The 20963-nt window shown below is 43.1% G+C and overlaps 1 protein-coding gene across 13 annotated transcripts in view; it reads left to right on the top strand.

Annotated features, from left to right (window-relative positions):
• Nucleotides 1-4725: 4725 nt before the first annotated feature.
• CYLD (CYLD lysine 63 deubiquitinase) overlaps nt 4726-20963 on the top strand; it is a 60149-nt gene continuing 43911 nt past the window's right edge. Inside the window, exons 1-6 of one of the 13 annotated variants that reach the window (XM_021094190.2) lie at nt 4726-4753; nt 5394-5474; nt 7689-7769; nt 13144-13795; nt 15877-16179; nt 18567-18672. In XM_021094190.2, the coding sequence (XP_020949849.1) occupies nt 13292-13795; nt 15877-16179; nt 18567-18672 (913 nt within the window). In that variant the 5' untranslated portion in view covers nt 4726-4753; nt 5394-5474; nt 7689-7769; nt 13144-13291. Of the gene's footprint in view, nt 5199-5393; nt 5475-7688; nt 8496-12329; nt 13796-15876; nt 16180-18566; nt 18673-20963 lie in introns of those variants that run through there. The other 12 variants (XM_021094189.2, XM_021094193.2, XM_021094183.2 and 9 more) reach the window with 12 other exon arrangements.

Here is a 20963-nt window from a genome sequence, read left to right as displayed (position 1 = left end):
TGACCTATACCACAGCCATAGCCACTTGGGATCCGAGCCGCATCTGCGACCTGCACCATAGCTTATGGCAACACCAGATCCTTAACCCACTGAGTGAGGCCAGGGATCAAACCCGCATCCTCATGGATACTAGTCACATTCATTTCCGCTGAGCCACAGTGGGAATTCCTCCCACTGCTCTTGGGAAAAGACCGCTGCTCGGTCCTGGCTCACCGGGTCACCTGACTCGACCCCTGAGCCCACACTTCCTATGCTCTGCCTCTCCCAGTTCCTCTACCATGTCACGCAATGTGTTGGGTTCCCTTTCCCTGGAGTGCTCCCCTCACCCCAGCCACTCGCCACCTCTCCTACCCCATCTTAAAGGCGACTTCCTCAAACAGGCCAGACACCTTCCATGCGCGCTGAGAACAGTTCTCCTTCTGAGGCTCCCTCTAACCTCCCTAACCAAGTGAGTCTGTGGATTCGATCGCAGTCTGCCTTCCTTGCCAGGGGCAAGAGCAACATTTCTCATCTGCCTTTGTGTTTCCTGCTGTGGTTGTAAAAAGCCAGGGCCAGGCTGAGTGGAAAAGGATTCGGCTGATGGATAGACAGAGGTGGTCAATGCGGCCTGGAGCCACCTGCAGAGACCCCAGGAAGTGCGTGGACTCTGGCTGGGCCTTAAATGAAAGGAGGATTGAGAAGGCAAAGAGGATAGACAGGTCTGTCCTTTCTTTCTTCTCCTTCCTTCCTTCCTTTCTTTCTTTCTCTCTTTCTTTCTTTCTTTCTTTTTTCTTTTTTTAGGGTTGCACCTGCAGCATATGGAAGTTCCCAGGCTAGGGGTCAAATCACAGCTGCAGCTGCCGGCCTGCGCCACAGCCACAGCGACGCCAGATCCTTAACCCACTGAGCAAGGCCAGGGATCCAACCTGCATCGCATTCTCATGGATACTAGTTGGGTTTGTAACTCACTGAGCCACAGTGGGAACTCCGAAGAGGGGCATTTCAGTGGGAGACTTTGTTTAAAGAGAGGTGGAAAGAGCCTTGGTCTGCAATTAGGAGAATCAGGGTCTTAGCTCATCTGCTAGGTGAGTGGGGACACGTCGTTTTCCCTTTCTAGACCTTAATCTCCCATGTGTAAAATGAGAGGCTGGCTTACCAAGGACTGCAAATAATAGCACCATGACACTGCCCCATTTCATCCCCTGGCAGGCCTCTCTCTTCCCTGAGAGCCTGAAAACAGCTTTAGAATTGTTTTCCACACAGTGTCTTGGGCAGTGATTACCAATAGATAGGAAATGGTAACTAGATAAGCCCTGCTTATCCAGCCCGGCTTGGAAGAATAGCTCTTGGATGAAGTCGAGCCCTAACACTATCTGATTCAGGGAACCTGTAACGGGAAGGCTGAGCAAGGGATCGGACCCGAGGCACGCAGAGGTTCCCAGGCCCAGGGTTGATTCAGTGCTGTTGCTACCGGCCTACACCACAGCCATAGCAGCACCGGATCCGAGCCTCATCTGTGACCTACACCATGGCTCACGGCAACGCTGGATCCTTAACACCCTGCGCAAGACCAGGGGTTGAACCTGCCTCCTCATGGATGCTAGACAGATTCGTTTCCACTGAGCCATGACAGAAACTCCAGAAAGCCCTTCTTAAGCTCAGGGCTTAGCAGCACCAAAGACCATCAACGCAAGGGACGGGAAGTCCAGGCGTGGCAAACTCAAACGCCTTCAGGTGCCAGCAGATGACATAAATGAAAGAGGTGTGCCAGCAGGATAAAATTGGGATTGAGAGAGTGTGGCACACTGGAGGAGAAGGCGCTCTGTCTAAAAGGACTCCCAGGAGCTCCCATCATGCCTCAGTGGAAACAAACTCCCTTAGGATGAGGTCCCTGGCCTCACTCAGTGGGTTAAGGATCCAGTGTTGCCGTGAGCTGTGGCGTAGGTCGCAGACGAGGCTTGGATCCCGCAAGGCTGTGGCTGTGGAGTACGCCGGCAGCTGCAGCTCCTATGTGACCCCTGGCCTGGGAACCTCCATATGCTGAGGGTGTGGCCCTTAAAAAAAAAAAAGGCAAAAAAAGAAAAATTAAAAAAAAGAAAGGATTCACAATCTCTCCCACTCTCCTTTCTCCTTCTCACTGTGAGTCAGGTAAACAGTCTTCAGGCTGGATGTTTCTTCCAGACAGCTTGATTGTCAATTCTGAGCCCACTGACTTTTTTGGAGGTGTGTAGTGGGGGAGAATCTAGGTCTAGAAGGGAACAGGGTTGCCTAAGGCCACACTTAGCGTAAGGTTGATTCCCAAGTTACTGTTTTCTCCTGCAGTGCGATCACAGACTTGGGGGTGAGGATGGATTAAGGAGGTGTCGACTAAAGAAATGCTCAACCTGAAAGTTGAGAGTTAAGTTTTATTGGGGGTGAAATTAGGACTTGAGCCCAGGAGACAGCATCTCAGGTAGCCCTGAGAAACCGACGTGAGGGAGCAAGGGGGGAAGCTAGGATATACGAGTTTTTGCAACAAAGGGAAGGCAGTAGGAACAACAGATTTACAGAGAACCAGATTTACAGAAAATCTGTTTCTTTGGGAAGATCTAATAAGGATCTGGGCTTACTGGAATCACTCCTTTGATATGCACCTCGGCTGTGGGCTAGTCTTCTTTGTTTCTTTCCTGAGTTCCCTCAGGGCTCACTGGCCCATCCTTGGGGGTGGCTGTTCTCACAGATGACCTTGACATCTTTTGTCCACTGAACTACAGCCCAGGAGGCAGTATTTCTTTTTTTTTTTTTTTTTTGCTATTTCTTTGGGCCGCTCCCGCGGCATATGGAGGTTCCCAGACTAGGGGTCGAATTGGAGCTGTAGCCACCGGCCTATGCCAGAGCCACAGCAACGCAGGATCCGAGCCGAGTCTGCAACCTACACCACAGCTCACGGCAACGCCGGATCGTTAACCCACTGAGCAAGGGCAGGGACCGAACCCGCAACCTCATGGTTCCTAGTCGGATTCGTTAACCACTGCGCCACGACGGGAACTCCATGGAGGCAGTATTTCGGATAGCTCTGAAATAATGCCTCAAAGAGGAAAGGAGGGGTATCAAGATACGTCGTAAAGGTGAAGGGGGCAGTGCCTGCAGCCATGCACGCATTTTGTGAAAGTTGGCTGCTGGTCTCTTGAAGGTTACAACTAGTCAGAGACATCAGTCATCATTGATGGTTTCAGTGTTTTTCTGGACATGAGGAGATGCAAGTATTGGGCTCAGAAAATCCTCTCCTAAAGATAGCTAAGTATCCGAGGACCCGTTCTTCCAGTTTTCCCAGAGCACAGAGGGCCTCAGTCCCGGTCTCCACCCTGAGCTCTGGGGCTGCTTCGGTTTGGTAGCTTCAGTGGCTCATGTTTTACTCCACGTAGAGACAGATGGCAAGGGCCAAACTTCAGTTCACAGAGGAGCAAGAGTGGATTGAGGCTGAGGGTTTCAAAAGATGTCCATTTCATTCTGGGTGTTTATGGTCATGGAGATGGGTGGCTTGTTTACTAGTACTGTTAGGTAATCATTCATGTGACTTCTTTTATGTACTCAATGGTTTAAATTCCCCAGATCTTCAGAAATGTCACTTTCCACTGGGGAAATTTTCCCTCTCATGATTAAACACACACACACACACACACACACACACACACACACACACCCCTACCTTCCTTCTTCAGTATTAATCACCTTCTCCTATAATTGGTACTTAAAATGTCAAAGGAGAAGGAATTAATTAACAGGAGTATCCAGTGCAGCAAGGCATGCTGCAAGGCTCTGGGACTGCTTATAAAAAGCACTTCCTTAAATATTTTGAGCACTTTTGGGAATCAGAAACCTCCCTTCTAATTGAAAGATCCTTAACTATACCCCAAGTGCTGGCTGAGGGCCAGGGGTGCAGAGCTGAGAGAGGAGGCCTATGGAAATTCCTTCTCCACCATTCTAGGGAAACCTGTCTCCAAACTGGGAAGAGGGGGCAACAGAGGTTCAGAAACACGGGTCCCAGACAGAATCCGAGGGCGAAGAAAAGACTTAATATTGCCGAGCTCCTGCTGTGTGTCAGGACCTTTACATACGATATTTCACAACGCTCCTGTAAGACAGGTGATACGGTTATCTCCATTTTACAGATGGGGAAACTGAGGCTCAGAGTAGTTGTGAGTTCCCCATGTCTTGCAGTTGCTAAATGAAAGTTCAAAGGACTCAAACCTAGGTCTCGTTCTAAAGCTTTGCTTTTTCATGGAATCCTAAAAGCATTCCCACCTGGCTTCTGGGTTGCTCCCCACCCTAGCCCCAAACTCGCAACCAACAGGAGTTTTGACAGCTAAGCCTGAAGCCAAGACCTGGGCCTGGGAGGTGGAACCGGGAGCAGCACAGGGCCCCGCCCTGGCTCCGGTATCAGCCAATGGTGCTACGGCACCGACAATCTTTAGTCCAATCAGCCAGAGCTCCCCGCCCCCATCCCCCATTTTCTCCTCCCCGCCCCTCCGCTTTCCCTTTGGCTCCACCGAGCTTGACCGAGCGGAAAGTCCCTTCAGTCCGCTCCGGGCTGGCAGCCATTGGAGGAAGGTCTGTCACAGGGAGGCCCAATCAGAGCGTGCGCAGGAACATAGTTCCGGCGGCGATTGGTTAGCGCGACGGTTGTCCCTACCGCCCCCGCTCCCTCCCTCCCTCCCTGGGCGGTTCGGAGGCGGGGCAGGTGGGGGCGGGCCCAGGTAGCAGGTTAGGCTGCGCGGGGCTCCGCGCGTCGGAGGTAAATACTAGGGCGGTGGGTGTGGGGCGCCAGGGCTGGTCTGGGACTCGGGCTAGCGAGGCTGGGGAAGGGGCGACGCCCGGCCACCCAAGGTGAGTGAGTGAGCCGGCGGCCGAGCGGGCGAGCGACGGGCGGCCCGGCCCTTTGGGCACCCCTCCCCGGCCTTTGGGCGCCTCGAGCTGTCGCTTCGGTCGTCGGGCCCTCGGCGCCGGCCCGTTACTTGCCCTGGCCCTTAGCAGGGCCAGGCCCGCGGGGTGCTGAGCCCACTGACGTCAGCCCGGGCTTCCCCACCACCAGGGCTTCCCCACCCCCCGGGGCCTTCCTGAGAGGGCTCCCGAGTCGTGGGACCTTGTCGCCGCCGCCGGGACCTCCGGAGAAGAGAGGACTTTGGGGTGGGAGCAGCGCAGGAGACCGTCTCCCCCTTGGGTCCCCCCCCCATTTACAGGTGGGGAAACCGAGGCACCGGCCACTGGCCGGCTCCCGACAGCCAGGGTTGGCATCGAGAGCCTAGGCTGTAATATGTCACATCGGTGCTTTGGGGCGTATCGGTCGATCGGTTTTAGGGTGTTTGTGGCTCCCGTCCAGGAAGAGCAGTCGGGGTTCTGGCCTCCTTAATGGCGTGTTGTGCTTTTTCTTTCAGTTTCCCCCTTTCCAGGGTGAGGATGGTTTTATACAACAACCTGGAGTTCTTTAGTTGAAAGGTGCGCTCTGTTGAAGCAAGGTATTCATTCTTTTCTTTCTTTTTGTTTTTGTTTTTTTCTTTATTGTCAAATTAACAGTCTGTGGGGGAAAGCGTGAGGTCTTGAGGGAAGATAGTGTTCCTGAGTTTGGTTCTCAGCCGGGTCAGCTGCCCAGTTATTCGTGTACTTGGCATCTTTTCTGTTCAACCCCATGGCATTTGCATGTTTTAGGATGGTTGTCATCTTCCAGCCACCAAGCCTTTCAGTCTCTCAGCCCCCATCACTCCTGTCCCCTTCTTCTCCCCAGGGTCCCTGGAAAGTTGTGAGCTTAGCTCAGCTAAGGAGCATTCCCTGCCTTGCTTTTGCGTTCAGGTTAATAGGGATCTTGCTAAGATTGTGCCTTTTGCCATCTTTGGCTCCGGAGGAAATATCCAGGCCTTGAAAATGTGTGTTCATTCAAGTGTTGGAGTTCTGCACACCCCCTCACGCCCCAAGTAGATTGAATGGCCTAAGAATTTAGCCTGCCAATTCCCTGCTGGGTGGTGGGTGGATTTGAACTAGCACAGTATTAGGAGAAAATGATTTGCTAGAAATTCTTGTTGAAGTTCCTGTACTGTGAATGTTGATAACACCCAGAACATTCTCCAATGTTCTGCTAGAAAATTTTACAATACTCTTTCGAAGAAGGCTTCTTTTGGAGGCTAAGTTTTGCGAAGAGCTGATAAGACCAGGGCACTTGTTATGCAAAATAAACAACAGTCGGGCAGTGAAAACGATTTCTTGTGATCTGGCCTGCCTAAATTGATTTTGTTTAAGGAAGTCTTTAACAGGAGAGACAAGAGTAATTATCCAGTTCATCACACTATTAGTGTTTTGTTCTTGATTTTCAGTGTGATCTTATAGGCATCAGACACGGTGTGAGACTCTGGGAAACGCAGTTTCAAGTGAACCTCAAAACGAGTTGTTTTCATAAATGTAAAAATTTTCCTCAATAAAGTGGTATAAAGATTGACCATCACTTCAGTGAGCCAGAGAATTAGAATTAGTGTTTATCTAGGGAATTAGGTAAAAATCATTAAATCCTCTCAACTCCTGTAAGTCTTCTCTCCTTTTTTTTTTTAACCGAAAAGAAGCTTTTAATCACTTAAACAGTTAGGGCGAGGAAATGGAATTTTGCCTTTCACTGTTGTCACCTGAGTGAAGCAAGTCATTCACTGATTTCGCATGAACTGCAGGTCTGACACTGTCAGGCCCTTGTGTGGGCGGTGGAAATACAAAGATGAAGGACTTTCGAATTTACAGTTGAGAAGTGTTGGTATGAGGAAAATGAAAACTGACGGTGTCTTTTCTGGTTGTGGAATCTCTGCTGTTCAGGAATATAAACACGTGAAAGTGAGAGATGTTCTTTCCTAAAATGGTAATAATTCCAGCAATCTAGAGGCATTTGGAAAAAGCCCTATCTTCTTTAGCATTCACGCTGACCTTCTCACCTCTCTGCCATCTATAATGATGGCAGCTTTTTAGTGTTGTAATTTTTATTCTGATTTACATAGCTTCCTGTGGTTTTTTTTTTAGAACAAGTCGGGATATCTCAGGGGATGCAAAATGTCATTCAACTGCATCTGGTTTTGTTTTCTCGAGTGATGTTCTTTGAACAACAATAACCCGATAACTTGAGCATCAACGTGACATTGTATCTTCCGGATAAGTTAACCTTTGTCAGTTTTATGTAGCTAATGGTGTTCATGTGTACCAAATATTATCTTATAGAACTAAGTTGGACCTTTAATTTTTTTTGCACAGAACTTATTTCTTGATCTTTTCTTTGTGCTCATAGGAAGCTGACATTCGTGCCTTCTCACCCTCATCTTGGTTTAGTGACTTTATTTTAATACAATTAAATTTTCCTTTACTCAGAATCCAGATAACAACAAGCTTAGATTCCTAGATCTGTTTTCAAATCTGTGTGACCCTCATCTCAAATATTGTTAAAAAAAAAAAAAAAAAAAGACCTGTTTAGTACGGTTTTAGGGTTAAAAATATTATGGTATTTTCTGGTGTGAAATAAGTACTGTGGTATTTAGTGCTTTTAGATAAAAGTACTTTAGTACTTTTAGATAAATCATTTGTGATACATTTGCGCTCAGTGTGAAGTACAGTATATTGTTAGAGGTAATTTTTAAACAGACCTGGAAAGTAGTAACAGAACACAAGTGAGAACAGCCGTCATATCTTAAATCATATGTATTTTTCAGTGTCTCACATTGTGCTGAGTGCCTAAAAATACCAAACTAACAAGCCTTCTTGGTTGTTAAAGAGCTCATTGACAACGTGATGTAAGTCTTTCCTACTTGGTCTTGAGTCAATTTTTGGTGCTTGGGTTTCTTTTTTTTTTCGCTTTTTTTAGGGCTATGCTTATGGCATATGGAAGTTCCCAGGCTAGGGGTCGAATCAGAGCTACTGCTGCCAGCCTACACCACAGCTCCTGGCAATGCTGGATCCTTAACCCACTGAGCAAGGCCAGGGAATCCTCCTGAATACAGTTGGGCTCCTTACCCCTGAGCCACAATGGGAACTTCCTGCTTGGGTTTCTTAAGACTTAAAAAATTTAACTGTTGGGCATATCCCACTGAGAGAAGAATGTTGGCATTATATTCATTCCTATAGTGGGAGGAAAGTTGCTATTAGTGTATTTTGCTGTGGTGTGAGCTGACTGATATATTAATGATCATTAAATTTGTTGTCTTATAAACCTCTGGTAGAGCCGTAAAGTTCCCCATGCAACTTGCTCTATCAGTTGCAATGAGGAGAATCAATTTTTAATATGGTATTCCAAATCTATTCTTTTTTATTTTCATTTTTTCTTTTTTTTTTTTTTTTTTCGGTCTTTTTGCCATTTCTTGGGCCGCTCCCGCGGCATATGGAGGTTCCCAGGCTAGGGGTCTAATCGGAGCCATAGCCACCAGTCTACGCCAGGGCCACAGCAACGTGGGATCCGAGCCACGTCTGCAACCTACACCACAGCTCACGGCAAGGCCGGATTGTTAACCCACTGAGCAAGGGCAGGGACCGAACCCGCAACCTCATGGTTCCTAGTCGGATTCGTTAACCACTGCGCCACGACAGAAACTCCCATTTTTTCTTTTTTAATGTATTCTTTCCAAAAGAGGAAAGACCACATCCTTTTTATTTTTGGATAATGCTTTTTAAATATTTTGTAACTTTTGCTTTGGCTGTTTTAGTTGTCTAACATGACCTATCCTGTTAATGAGTTTAATCTCACTCCTACTTGTGCTAAGGCAAGTTAGAAAAAAGTTACTGCTCCTTATGTAGTTCACTTTAAAATACAATTCTTAAATAACTTATTTTTTTAATTTTTATTTTTTTGTCTTTTTGCCATTTCTTGGGCCGCTTCTGCGACATATGGAGGTTCCCAGGCTAGGGGTCGAATCGGAGCTGTGGCCGCCGGCCTTCGCCAGAGCCACAGCAACTCGGGATCCGAGCTGTGTCTGCGATCTACACCAAAGCTCATGGCAACGCCGAATTGTTAACCCGCTGAGCAAGGCCAGGGATCGAACCCGCAACCTCATGGTTCCTAGTCGGATTTGTTAGCCACTGAGCCACGACAGGAACTCCAACTTATTTTATCTATTTATTTATTTTTGTCCTTTTAGGGCCGCACCAGCAGCATGTGGAGGTTCCCAGGCTAGGGGTCTAATTAGAGCTACAGCTGCCAGCCTACACCACAGCCACAGCAATGCCAGATCCGAGCCGTGTCTGGACCTACACCACAGCTCACGGCAATGCCAGATCCTCTCAACACACTGTGTGAGGCCAGGGATCGAACCTGCAACCTCATGGTTCCTAATCGGGTTTGTTTCCACTATGCCAAGACAGGAACTCCTTATTAAATAACTTATTAAATTGCCCCCAACTTTTATAAACTAAAGTGGTTATATCATATTTTGCTGTGGACCATCTCCTACATGATTTGCAAAAAACCACTTTTGTAATTAAATTCATTTAAAATAGCATGTCCTGGGAGTTCCCGTCGTGGGGCAGTGGTTAACGAATCCGACTAGGAACCATGAGGTTGCGGGTTCGGTCCCTGCCCTTGCTCAGTGGGTTAACGATCCGGCGTTGCCGTGAGCTGTGGTGTAGGTTGCAGACGCGGCTCGGATCCCACGTTGCTGTGGCTCTGGCGTAGGCCGGTGGCTACAGCTCCGATTCAACCCCTAGCCTGGGAACCTCCATATGCCGCGGGAGCGGCCCAAGAAATAGCAACAACAACAACAACAAAAGACAAAAAAAAAAAAAAAAAATAGCATGTCCTAATGCCTTACATATTATAATTTAGTTTTGTCTTGGTAATATTCCATTAGCACTGGTTTTTATTTTAATTTGTGATGTGGATGGTCAAGCTAGAGAACCAATAGCACAGGAGTTGCTGGCAGGTAATTATTAAGATTCAGGGAATTTGTTAATATTTGAAGATATAATTTGTGGGAATTAAACATTTTTCTTTTCAAAATAGAATTGCCATACTTAAAAAACAGTTCTTGGCCAAAAGTATTTAAATATGTTTTAAAGAGAACAGGAGTTCCTGTCCTGGCTTAGTGGTAATGAACCCGACTAATATCCATGAGGTCTCAGGTTCGATCCCTGGCCTTGCTCAGTGGGTTAAGGATCTGGCATTGCTGCGGCAGCTACAGCTCTGATTCAGCCCCTAGCCTGGGACCCTCCATATGCGGAGGGTGTGGCCCTAAAAAGACAACCAAAAAATAAATAAAGAGAACAAAACACCTTCACTTGTTTAGGAGTTGCTTTTTTTCTTTTTTTAAGGACCGCACCTGCAGCATGTGGAAGTTCCCAGGCTAGGGGTCGAATTGGAGCTACAACTGCCAGCCTACATCACAGCCATACAGCAACGCCAGATCCGAGCTGTGTCTTTGACCTACACCACAGCTCACGGCAATGCCAGATCCTTAACCCACTGATTGAGGTCAGGGATCAAACTCACGTCCTCATGGATACTACTAGTTGGGTTCGTTACCACTGAGCCACAATGGGCACTCCTCGGAGTTGCTTTTTGGCTATTTCATCCTTCTGGGAGCAACTAAAATAATGTCCGTGCAATAAGGCCTAATGGTACTCCTAAAAGACCCGTTCAGAAGTTATGTACTCCTCTTTTTATTGTTTTTTTTTTTTTTTCCTAACAAACATATTTTATCCCCTGGCTTCTCAGAACTGATTAGAAGTAGTAAGTTGGAAAGCAGAAAGGCCGTAAAAGAAGTCAAATGCCTGTTACAGGAAACCACAGGAAATGGCTGATGGAAAGGGAAAACTATAGTCTATATGTCTATGGAAGGCAGACGCAGGAACTCAGAAAGCACACATGTAAAGCCTCTTACCAAAGTAACAGACATCTTTGCATTCGGAAGGTCATATGTAATCATTTCTATTCGAGTTGATGATTCAATGATCAAGGTAAAAATGAGGCTGTTTCCTTGTTGAGAAATGCTGACATTTAGGAAGTATTTTGGTCAGCCAGAACGAATACTTCCTTTGGGGATTTTTCAAGGAATAGAGCCAAATTAAGGTTTGGGTTGCCATTTGGGTAGCCTTCATGAGGGGTTTTGTTTATCTGGTGCCAAGATAGGAGTTCCCACAGGTGTCTTATGTAAGTGGCAAATATAAATTGATCCTGTTGCTGCCCAAGTAGACAGTGCCCTCAAGTGGAAATAAGACAAACGCGTTATAAAAAAAAGAGAAAAAGTATAGAGGGAGAACCACTTCTTGCTGCCCGTGCCCACTAAATACTGTGCATATATTTCAGTACTATTGGTTTGAGGTGGTGCCAAGCCCCTTACCCTGTCTTGGGTAATCTTCATGTCTCATTCTGGCTTGGAAAGACACAGACTTTAAAAAATGCTATCCTGTCGTGGCACAGCAGAAATGAATCCGACTAGGAACCATGAGGTTGCATGTTGGATCCCTGGCCTCGCTTAGTGGGTTAGGGATCCGGAGTTGCTGTGAGCTATGGTGTAGGTCGCAAACGTGGCTTGGATCCTGTGTTGCTGTGGCCGGCAGCTATGGCTCTGATTAGACCCCTAGCTTGGGAACCTCCATACGCTGCCAGTGTGGCCGTAAAAAGCAAAAAAAAAAAAGGCTATCTTTTTAGAGAACCTCATTATCTGCCAGTTTGTTCTAAAATATTATTCTGTGTATAGATTTGCCACATTATGTATTTAATCATTAAGTTAAGTGATTAAACTTAAAATTTGGCTCTTTAGTTTCAGGAGTATTTATAGGAGTATTTATTTTTTAATAACAAGAATAAAATAGGTAAATATGATAGTGCTATCATCTGCTGCTGTTACCCAGAATAATGGAAATGGATCTCTCTACCTCAAAGAGGGTGGAATAAGTGCCGTATTAAGAAACCAGATAGGCTCTTCATGTGACAGAGCATACGTAAGAGCTGTTGTTTTCAGAATTAACTTGATGAATTAAAGTAACTTGAATTGATGGAATTGTATAGTTTTAAACCAGTGATTCAGGTAGGGTTGCAAAAGGGTATTTTAATTGTGAAAGATTAGTATTCTTGTAAACATTTTAAATGAACATTTGTAACTGAAAAAGAAATAATCTTTTGTGTATTCCTTTGTAGTATACATAGTTGAAATTGTGGCATTTGATACTGTATTGCAGTTCCTTTTTTTTTCTTTTCTTTAGGGCTACAGGTGCAGCATATGGAAGTTCCCAGGCTAGGGTTCGAATCGGAGCTGCACCTACTGGCCTGTGCCACCACAGCCACAGCAGCTCCAAATCTGAGCCGTGTCTGTGACCTATACCATGGCTCACAGCAACACCAGATCCTTAACCCACTGAGCAAGGCCAGGGATCGAACTTGCATTCTCGTGGATACTAGTCGGATTTGTTTCCACTGAGCCGCAATAGGAACTCCAGTTCTATTTTTTTGTAGTCCATGTTTTGATGGCTACAAATTGATTTTTAAGATATCTTTAATATAATCAGATTTATAAGATCCGATATTTAGGATTGAGAAAAATTAAATGATAGCTGTGATTAATATGATTAACATTTGCCTGTCTAAGGACAAAATATACAAGATTAAGGACATGAAACTGAGTTAGGTGAAATGTTCAGTTATCAAAATATGGCACACAGATAAATGAATTATGGCTGAACTTTCAGAATGTCATTTTATGATATTTTTATTGATAAAAATGTTCAATATAATAATTATGATGGATGATTTTTTGGCTAAACCACGCGTACAGAAATAATACCTTTCTAATTTGTGCATTTTGCCCCAATACAGCAGCTTATTCATTAGACAGGATCTATTAAAGATTCTACCTTTTGAAGTTTAAAAATGTCAATATATATGTGTGTATATGTATCGTTATCTTTTACCAGAATTTGAGTTCATAAATTTCAGTGCCTTGGAAACAAACATACTGTATTATCTTTGGAGGTAATTTACGGTTGAATCTCCTTAACTGAATATGTAAGATTACAGCAGATACAAGTAATATTGTGTGTCTTTTAACCTTTTAAGGTATTTTTGGAAGTATGTCATTAGTGTGTGTGTGTTTTATTAGTAGAAAGAATTTAAAAAGTCTTTAACCTTGATTTTAGCTCCTGTTGAGTGAAGTGTAAAGGTTCTTTTTGCTTGTCCTGCAGGCATTTTGATTTGCTGTTTTTTTACAGCATGGACACCAAATTGCTAAAAACATGCTTTGGGGCCGCCTGTGAATTTACCTTTTGCGGTTTTGCTACACACTTAGTAGTTCCCTTTCTTTTGAGTTAATGTTCTGGAGTTAATATCACAATGAGTTCGGGCTTATGGAGCCAAGAAAAAGTTACTTCACCCTACTGGGAAGAGCGGATTTTTTATTTGCTTCTTCAAGAATGCAGTGTTACAGACAAACAAACGCAAAAGCTCCTTAAAGTACCAAAAGGGAGTATAGGACAGTATATCCAAGACCGTTCTCTGGGGCATTCGAGGATTCCTTCTGCAAAAGGCAAGAAAAGTCAGATTGGATTAAAAATTTTAGAGCCACCACATGCAGTTCTGTTTGTTGATGAAAAGGATATTGTAGAAATAAATGAAAAATTCACAGAGTTACTTTTGGCAATTACCAATTGTGAAGAGAGGTTCAGCCTGTTTAAAAACAGAAACAGACTCAGTAAAGGCCTCCAAATAGATGTGGGCTGCCCTGTGAAAGTCCAGCTGAGATCTGGGGAAGAGAAATTTCCTGGAGTTGTGCGCTTCAGAGGACCCTTATTAGCAGAGAGGACAGTATCGGGAATATTCTTTGGAGTAGAATTACTGGTAAGTTTGATTACACCATTTTAGTGGGCACTGTGTGTGTTTATATGGGTCTGTGTGTGCATACATGTATTTTTTCCCTTTTTACTCGTTTTTTAAATTTAATTTTATTGAAGTAAGTTGATTTACAATGTTGTGATGATTTCTGCTGTACAGCAAAGTGATTCAGCCATACATGTACACGTATCCACTCCCATGTAGGTTATCACAGAACAGTGAATAGATTTCCCTGTGCTATACAGCAGGTCCCTGTTGACCATCCACTGCATCTACAAAAAAATGTGCATTTGCCCATCCTCCCATGCATCCCTCCCCCCACCCCACCCTTTCCCTTTGGTAACCATAAATTTGTTTCCAAAGTCATGTGAGTCTGTTTCTGTTCTATAAATAAATTCATTTCTATCATTTTTAAAAACTCCACATATAAGTGGTTCTGTATGGTATTTGTCTTTCTCTATCAAACTTACTTCACTTAGTATGAAAATCTTTAGGTCCACCCATGTTGCCACAAATGACATTATTTCATTCTTTTTTATGGCCGAGTAATATTCCATTGTATATATGTACCACATCTTCTTCATCCATTCCTCTGTCGAGGGGCATTTAGGTTGCTCCTATGTCTTGGCTATTGTAAATATGGTTGCAATGAACTATGATGTGCATGCATGTTTTCAAATTATAGTTTGCTCCAAATATATGCCTAGGAGTGGGATTTCTGGATCATATGGTTGTTCTAGTTTTAGTTTTTTGAGGAACCTCCATACTGTTTTCCATAGCAGTTGTACCAATTTACATTCTGAACAGTGTAGGAGGGTTCTTTTCTCTATGCCCTCTCCAGCATTTATTGTTTGATGGCCATTCTGACTTTTTTCCCCTTTTAAATACAAAATACATTTTCCCATAAATCTTCTGTAATTTTTAATATTAATAATCCTAAGATTTACTTTCTAATGGTAAAATGAGATGATGCAAAAATTTTGCATTGAAAACTTTTAAAACTACTACAGTAGGAAATAATGCAAAATAGATCATGTACTTACTGAAGATTTTCATGTCTTAGAAATTTTAACATTGAATGTTAAAAATGAACTCTACCAAAGTTCCCTGGTGGTCTAGAGGTAAAGGATCCAGTGTTGTCACTGCTGTAGTGCGGGTTCTATCCCTGGCCTGGGAATTTCCACATGCCTTGGGTATGTGGCCCCCAAAAAGAACTCTACCAATTATAAATGAGTTAATCACTTAACAAAATTATTAATTTTCCAGGGACATTATCCTGTACACAGTTTTTCTTAATGTGTACTATTAAGTAATGAAATTTGTTTATGTGTGTATATATATTTTTTTAAATAAGTTGCAGCATTTTCAACGTGCTGATAGTTGTCCTTGATAATATACATGAAAATCATCTTGAAATTTGTTTCTACTGAAAAAAGAAACATGAACTCTGTGATATGTTTCCAAAATTAATATCAGTTTTCAGGAACTTAAATGTCACTTACATTTTGGCATTTTTGCAAATAGAATTTCATGCCTTGTTTGCTTTTTGATTTAATTTTTAAAGCAGCAATTATAAAAACAATTGGAGGGTTGAGTCTCAGCTATGCCATTTACTAGCAGGGTTACCAGATTATTTAACCAAGCTCCTTGTCTAAATCTGCTTCTTCATCTGTAAAATAGTATTATTAGTACACAACTTGCAGTGTTTTTATGATACATTGCTTCAGGATATAGTATGGTGGCTGGCATAGTTGGCACTCAATAAATGAAGCTATCATTAGTGTTATGTTAAATAAATCTTTTTTTAATGATACAACTTTTTGTTAAAATAACAATATAGAATCCAGCCCAGCTCTCTCACAGTAGAGTTATGACTTGAAATTGTCTAGGAATTTTATTTCAGCCTCAGATAGTTTCTTCCTTATTTTTTAAACACCCTAAATTCAACAGCAGCTGCTAATAATTATGTTCCTTATATGTCATTTAGAATTTTTCTCTGAAGTCCCCAGAGTGGATCTCTTTTCTCAAGAGCTCATCTTTCTCTGTCTATCTGTTGGTCATTTTTTTTCCTTTTATTTCAAAACTAGGAAGAAGGTCGTGGCCAAGGTTTCACTGATGGGATATATCAAGGGAAGCAGCTTTTTCAGTGCGATGAAGATTGTGGAGTATTTGTTGCGTTGGACAAGCTAGAAATCATAGACGACGATGACCCTGGACTGGAGAGTGATTTTGCAGGGCCAGTGGACACAATGCAGGTTGAACTTCCCCCTCTGGAAATAAACTCCAGAGTTTCTTTGAAGCTTGGAGAAACTATAGAATCTGGAACGGTTATCTTCTGTGATGTTTTGCCAGGCAAAGAAAGCTTAGGATATTTTGTTGGTGTGGATATGGTAAGAAACTTTTGGATGATAATATCTTTCTGACTGTATCTGTTAGTTTTATGACCAATCTAGGTACAAACTAAACATTTGGGATATTTAAAATGGACTAATTTGTAGTAATTGAAAGAACAGGTTCTAATTTATCTTCAGTATAAAGGAAGAGTGATATGAGACAGGAGTCTAGCTGTAAAATTACACTCCCCGATTTTTCCAGTTGGAATAAATTGGAATAACGTTTTCAATCTTTAAATTTGCTCTGTGATGGCTGACCAATAAACAAGAAAACCCCGCCCAAATATATCACATGATACCTTATTTTTCTTTGTTTTTAAAAGGATTTTTTTTTTTTGGAATCTGTTTCTCTTTTTATAATACGTTGTCGGATTTTATTGGCTGATCTGATTTTAATGAGTCGTGTGTAAAAATCATTTACAGAGAAGCACATTCCTTTAGTGGAAAAGACAATTCGAATGTTTTCTTAGGATGTAAGTCACTCAACAAATTTTATATGGTGGTAAAATACATGTGACATAAAACTGACCATTTTACACCTTTCGAAGGGGACAGTTCAGACACTGAGCACATTTGCATTGCGGTGCATCCATCACCCCATTCATCTCCAGAACTTTTACTTCACCCCAAACTAAAGCCCTGTACCCACCAAGCAGTAATGCTCCATCACTCACTCCTCTCAGCCAGTATCCTGCTTCCTGTGTCTGTGCATTTGCTGATTCTAGGTGCCATAGACGTGGAATCGTACAGTCCTTGTCTGTTCATTTGTATCACTCATTTTTAATGTGACCTACAGTCATATTTGTTAATAATGGATACATCCCCATAGGGCAGATTGAGCAGTACCCGTGGGATTAAGATGAGGAGGAGAACAAGGCTTGAGCCCATGGTAATCATTGACTGAAAACTGGACAGGACTCTGTTGGGTGTAATGAAGGAAATTCATAGGGAATTATTAAAGACTCGGATGAGGGAGGATGTGAGTAATAGACTCATGATGTTTTTAGTGATCACCCAGGCACACTTTTTGATAGGATATGCTTGTTCTTGCCTAAGTTTCTCTTCCCCTGTGCTTGGAAATTCTAGGAAATTCTATTTGATATCCATTCATTAGACAAACATTACTGGGTCGTTTAGATAGGCATTTATAGCGCATCTACCATGCGAAAGAGTTAGAGCCAGAGTAAAACATGTGAGGCCCCGGGATAGCTAGAAATAGAGAATATTTAAATATTCTTTAGATGTTCAGAATTTGTTCAGAGAAGAGGCTGTGGGCTGGCGGGAGGGAGGGTTGGCAAAAGGGCTCTTGGTTACTGGGGTTAGTTTCCTGTGGCTTTGGGTCATTTGGGCCTCAAACTTGGCAAAAGCCCTTTAGGCTGTCCCCTCCTTAGTTGTGGGAGCAACTTGTTTACTTGGGGTGGGTGGCCTTGAGGTTACACCGCCAGTGTCTCCCCCTGCCTCTGTCTGTCCTCCAGCTGGCCGGTGCGAGCATTCATTCCAAACCCCTCTAGCGCACCCCTTGCAAGGAAAGTTCTGGCAAAGGCGATCGTCTTCATCTCCTCTTTCCAGTGACACTCGAACGTTTTGTGTGTTGGTGCTCAGGGCAGTCGTCTGAGTGGGCCATCTCTTTGTCTCGCTCCATGAACAGCACTGTACAAGTGGGTGCTGCTTTGGAAAATAGAATAGTTAATATAAACCTCTCCATTTTGGAGGCAATTCTTAATTCTTCTTCTTTTTTTTTTTTTTTTTTTTTTTTTGGCTTTTTAGAGCTGCCCCCGTGGCATATGGAGGTTCCCAGGCTAGGGTTCTACTTGGAGCTGTAGCTGCCAGCCTACACTACAGCCACAGCAACTCGGGATCCAAGCCGCATCTTCGACCTACACCATAGCTCATGGCAACGCTGGATCCTTAACCCACTGAGCAAGACCAGGGATTGAACCCACGTCCTCAGGTTTGTTAACTGCTGAGCCGTGACAGTAATTCCTTGGAGGCAATTCTTGCATACCCATAACATGGCAAAAGACCAATTGAAAAAAAAAAGACTTTCTGTCTACACAAAGGCACAGAGGAGTTTAACTTGAGGGTTTAAGTGCACAGGGAATGGAAAGGAGTGATTAGAACAAACTAGGGTTAATTAGGGGCAGATTTCTGCACAAAACTGTATGGTTAATACATCTTTCTTTGCAAATGGATGCGATTATATAGACTAGTACTTATTGTTCAGTAAAGTATGACAAATACTTTTAATCCCTTGCTCATCTGTGGGTTTACTGTGACTTAACTATTCTTAGATCTCATTTTTTTGAGGATCCCTTTATGGACAAAAAAGACTTTTCATATTTATATTTTATTGAGGGTTTTAAAGTTTATTATTTAATTTCTAGGATAATCCTATTGGCAACTGGGATGGAAGATTTGATGGAGTACAGCTTTGTAGTTTTGCAAGTGTTGAAAGTACAATTCTCTTGCATATCAATGATATCATCCCAGGTATGTTTCCTTTGTGTTTTATATATTATTAAGGCAGAGCTTCTAAGACCTAGTATTTAGTCATGCAAATGTAAGCATAAACTTCAGGATGTGTTTTTGAAACTTGACTTTTAAGTTATGGATTTGTTATTAAATGGAATATCCTTTCTTACCCCCAGATGAAAACCATTCTTAAAGATTTTTATTTCTAAAAGTATGTGGATGTGCGGCAGCATTTATTAGTTATTATCATTCACTTTTTCATTACCTGCCTATTCTAAGAGGGTTCGAAAGAAAAAAGAGCCCTTTCTGATGATTAGAAGGATCAGAAAATGTAAGCTCAGTGGTAATGAGCCTGACTAGCATCCATGAGGATTCGGGTTCAATCCCTGGCCCCACTCAGTGGGTTAAAAGATCCCGAGTTGCTGTGAGCTGTGGTGTAGGTGGAAGATGCAGCTCGGATCTGGCATTGTTGTGGCTGTGGTGTAGGCCAGCAGCTGTAGCTTGGATTTGACCCCTACCCTGGGAACCTCCATATGCAAGTGCAGCCCTAAAAAGCAAAAATAAATAAATAAATAAATAAGATCAAAAAATGTAATAAACTGTTACCTGTTTGAGTGAGAGCCTAGTTTAAACTAGAAGCCTTTAAAGTAGAAGCTGGTCCTCTAATATGATCTCATATACTGAGGAGAGGATTCTTGCTCTACGAGATGCCCTATGAGATCCCTTCCAGGTTTGAGGAGGTGTAACTGAACAGGCTTCATGACTTTGTAGTCCGAAATAGATCACCCGTTTTTACATCTTAAAAGTAATCTTAAGCAACCTTTTATTTTACCTCAAACAAGTAGCACCTACTGGCTGCTGTCAACTGATGGATAAGTTTCTATCGGTAGCAAGGTCAACATCAATGTCCCTTTGTTCTTAGTAGAATTCCAGTTATAAGCTAGTCTGTTGGTAATATGTTAATTGTGAAACAGGGAGCAGAGGCAGTCAGTGGTGGCAATTCTTATTGCGCATTATGCAATTATGAATACATTGTCAGAAAGCCTGCATTCATTAGCCACAAATTATGAATCCCTTAAGCAGATGACTTCTGCATTATTGACAAACTTAGAAGGGAGGGCTTTTTTTTTTTTTTTTTTTTTTTTTTTTGTCTTTTTAGGGCTGCACCTGTGGCATATGGAGGTTCCCAGGCTAGGGGTCTAATCGGAGCTGTAGTCGCCGGCCTATGCCACAACCACAGCAACTTGGGATCCAGGCTGCGTCTGCGACCTACACCACAGCTCACGGCAACGCCGGATCGTTAACCCACAGAACGAGTCCAGGGATTGAACCCGCAACCTCATGGTTCCTAGACGGATTCGTTAACCATTGAGCCACAACGGGAGCTTCAGAAGGTAGGTCTTAATAATCCCCATTTCGGTGATAAAAACTGGGCTTGTGGGGTAAGATTGACTGGGATCAAGTAGGATCTTCCTTGTTTCAGGTAGAGCCAGAATCGGAATCCAGACTTGTCTAGTTGTCAAACTCTGCCCTTTTCAGTATCTCCTCACCCCCAGTCCTCTGTGAAGACTTAGGGTCTGAAGACTGCGTAGAAAACAGACTTCTCAGCCTCACTTGTGTACTTGGGAATATTGTTTCCATGGAGATGTATTTTGTCTCTAATTCTATAAAAGCTGAATTCTGCTATAGCAAGGATCACAGCTGAACAAAGTTTTTTTTTTTTTTTTGCTTCCAGTGTTACTTTGTTATTGCTGGTTTTGACACGGAGCACTTTTGAGTTCCCACAAGTCATTACAGGTCCTCAGTTTCTTTTTTTGCAAAAACGAAGGGGCTAATACCAGATGATCCTTGAGATTTCCTCCTGGCCTGCACTCTTTGCCCTTTGGTTTCCCTCTTGGCTTGGCAAGTAGTGAATGCTTGTTTTGCTGAGTTAGGAAATGCTTTCTACTTTAGCTTTTAGCCTGACAGCAAGAGTATGTTAATCTACTTGGCGGTATGGGATTCAAATGATAGCTTAATTTCAGTTTTGCTTTGTAAAAGTCTGACATACTTGGTTTTCCTTGATTGCTTTAAAATCGGTTTTTAATTTCTTACAAATTGGATTCTTAGCTCTTTCTTTGCCTCCCTTTGGAATAAATGGTTTACATTTGGAGGAAGTGCTTGATATTTTATTTGATACAGGTACTTGATATATATTTTGATAATATTTAGTTTGCCTTTTCATGCCTGCTTATGAAAAGACACAATCTATAATCTTATAAATCAAAATACTTTTTTTTTTTTGTCTTTTTAGGGCTCCACCTGCAGCA

This window comes from Sus scrofa, chromosome 6 (assembly GCF_054392235.1).
Source record: "Sus scrofa isolate SSC_HxYL_T2T_F1_AM1 chromosome 6, Sscrofa_HxYL_maternal_Yorkshire_Landrace_v2.0, whole genome shotgun sequence".
NCBI lineage: Eukaryota > Metazoa > Chordata > Mammalia > Artiodactyla > Suidae > Sus > Sus scrofa.
The sequence above is the reverse complement of the archived record's forward strand: the minus strand, read 5'-3'. Positions and strand labels throughout refer to the sequence as shown.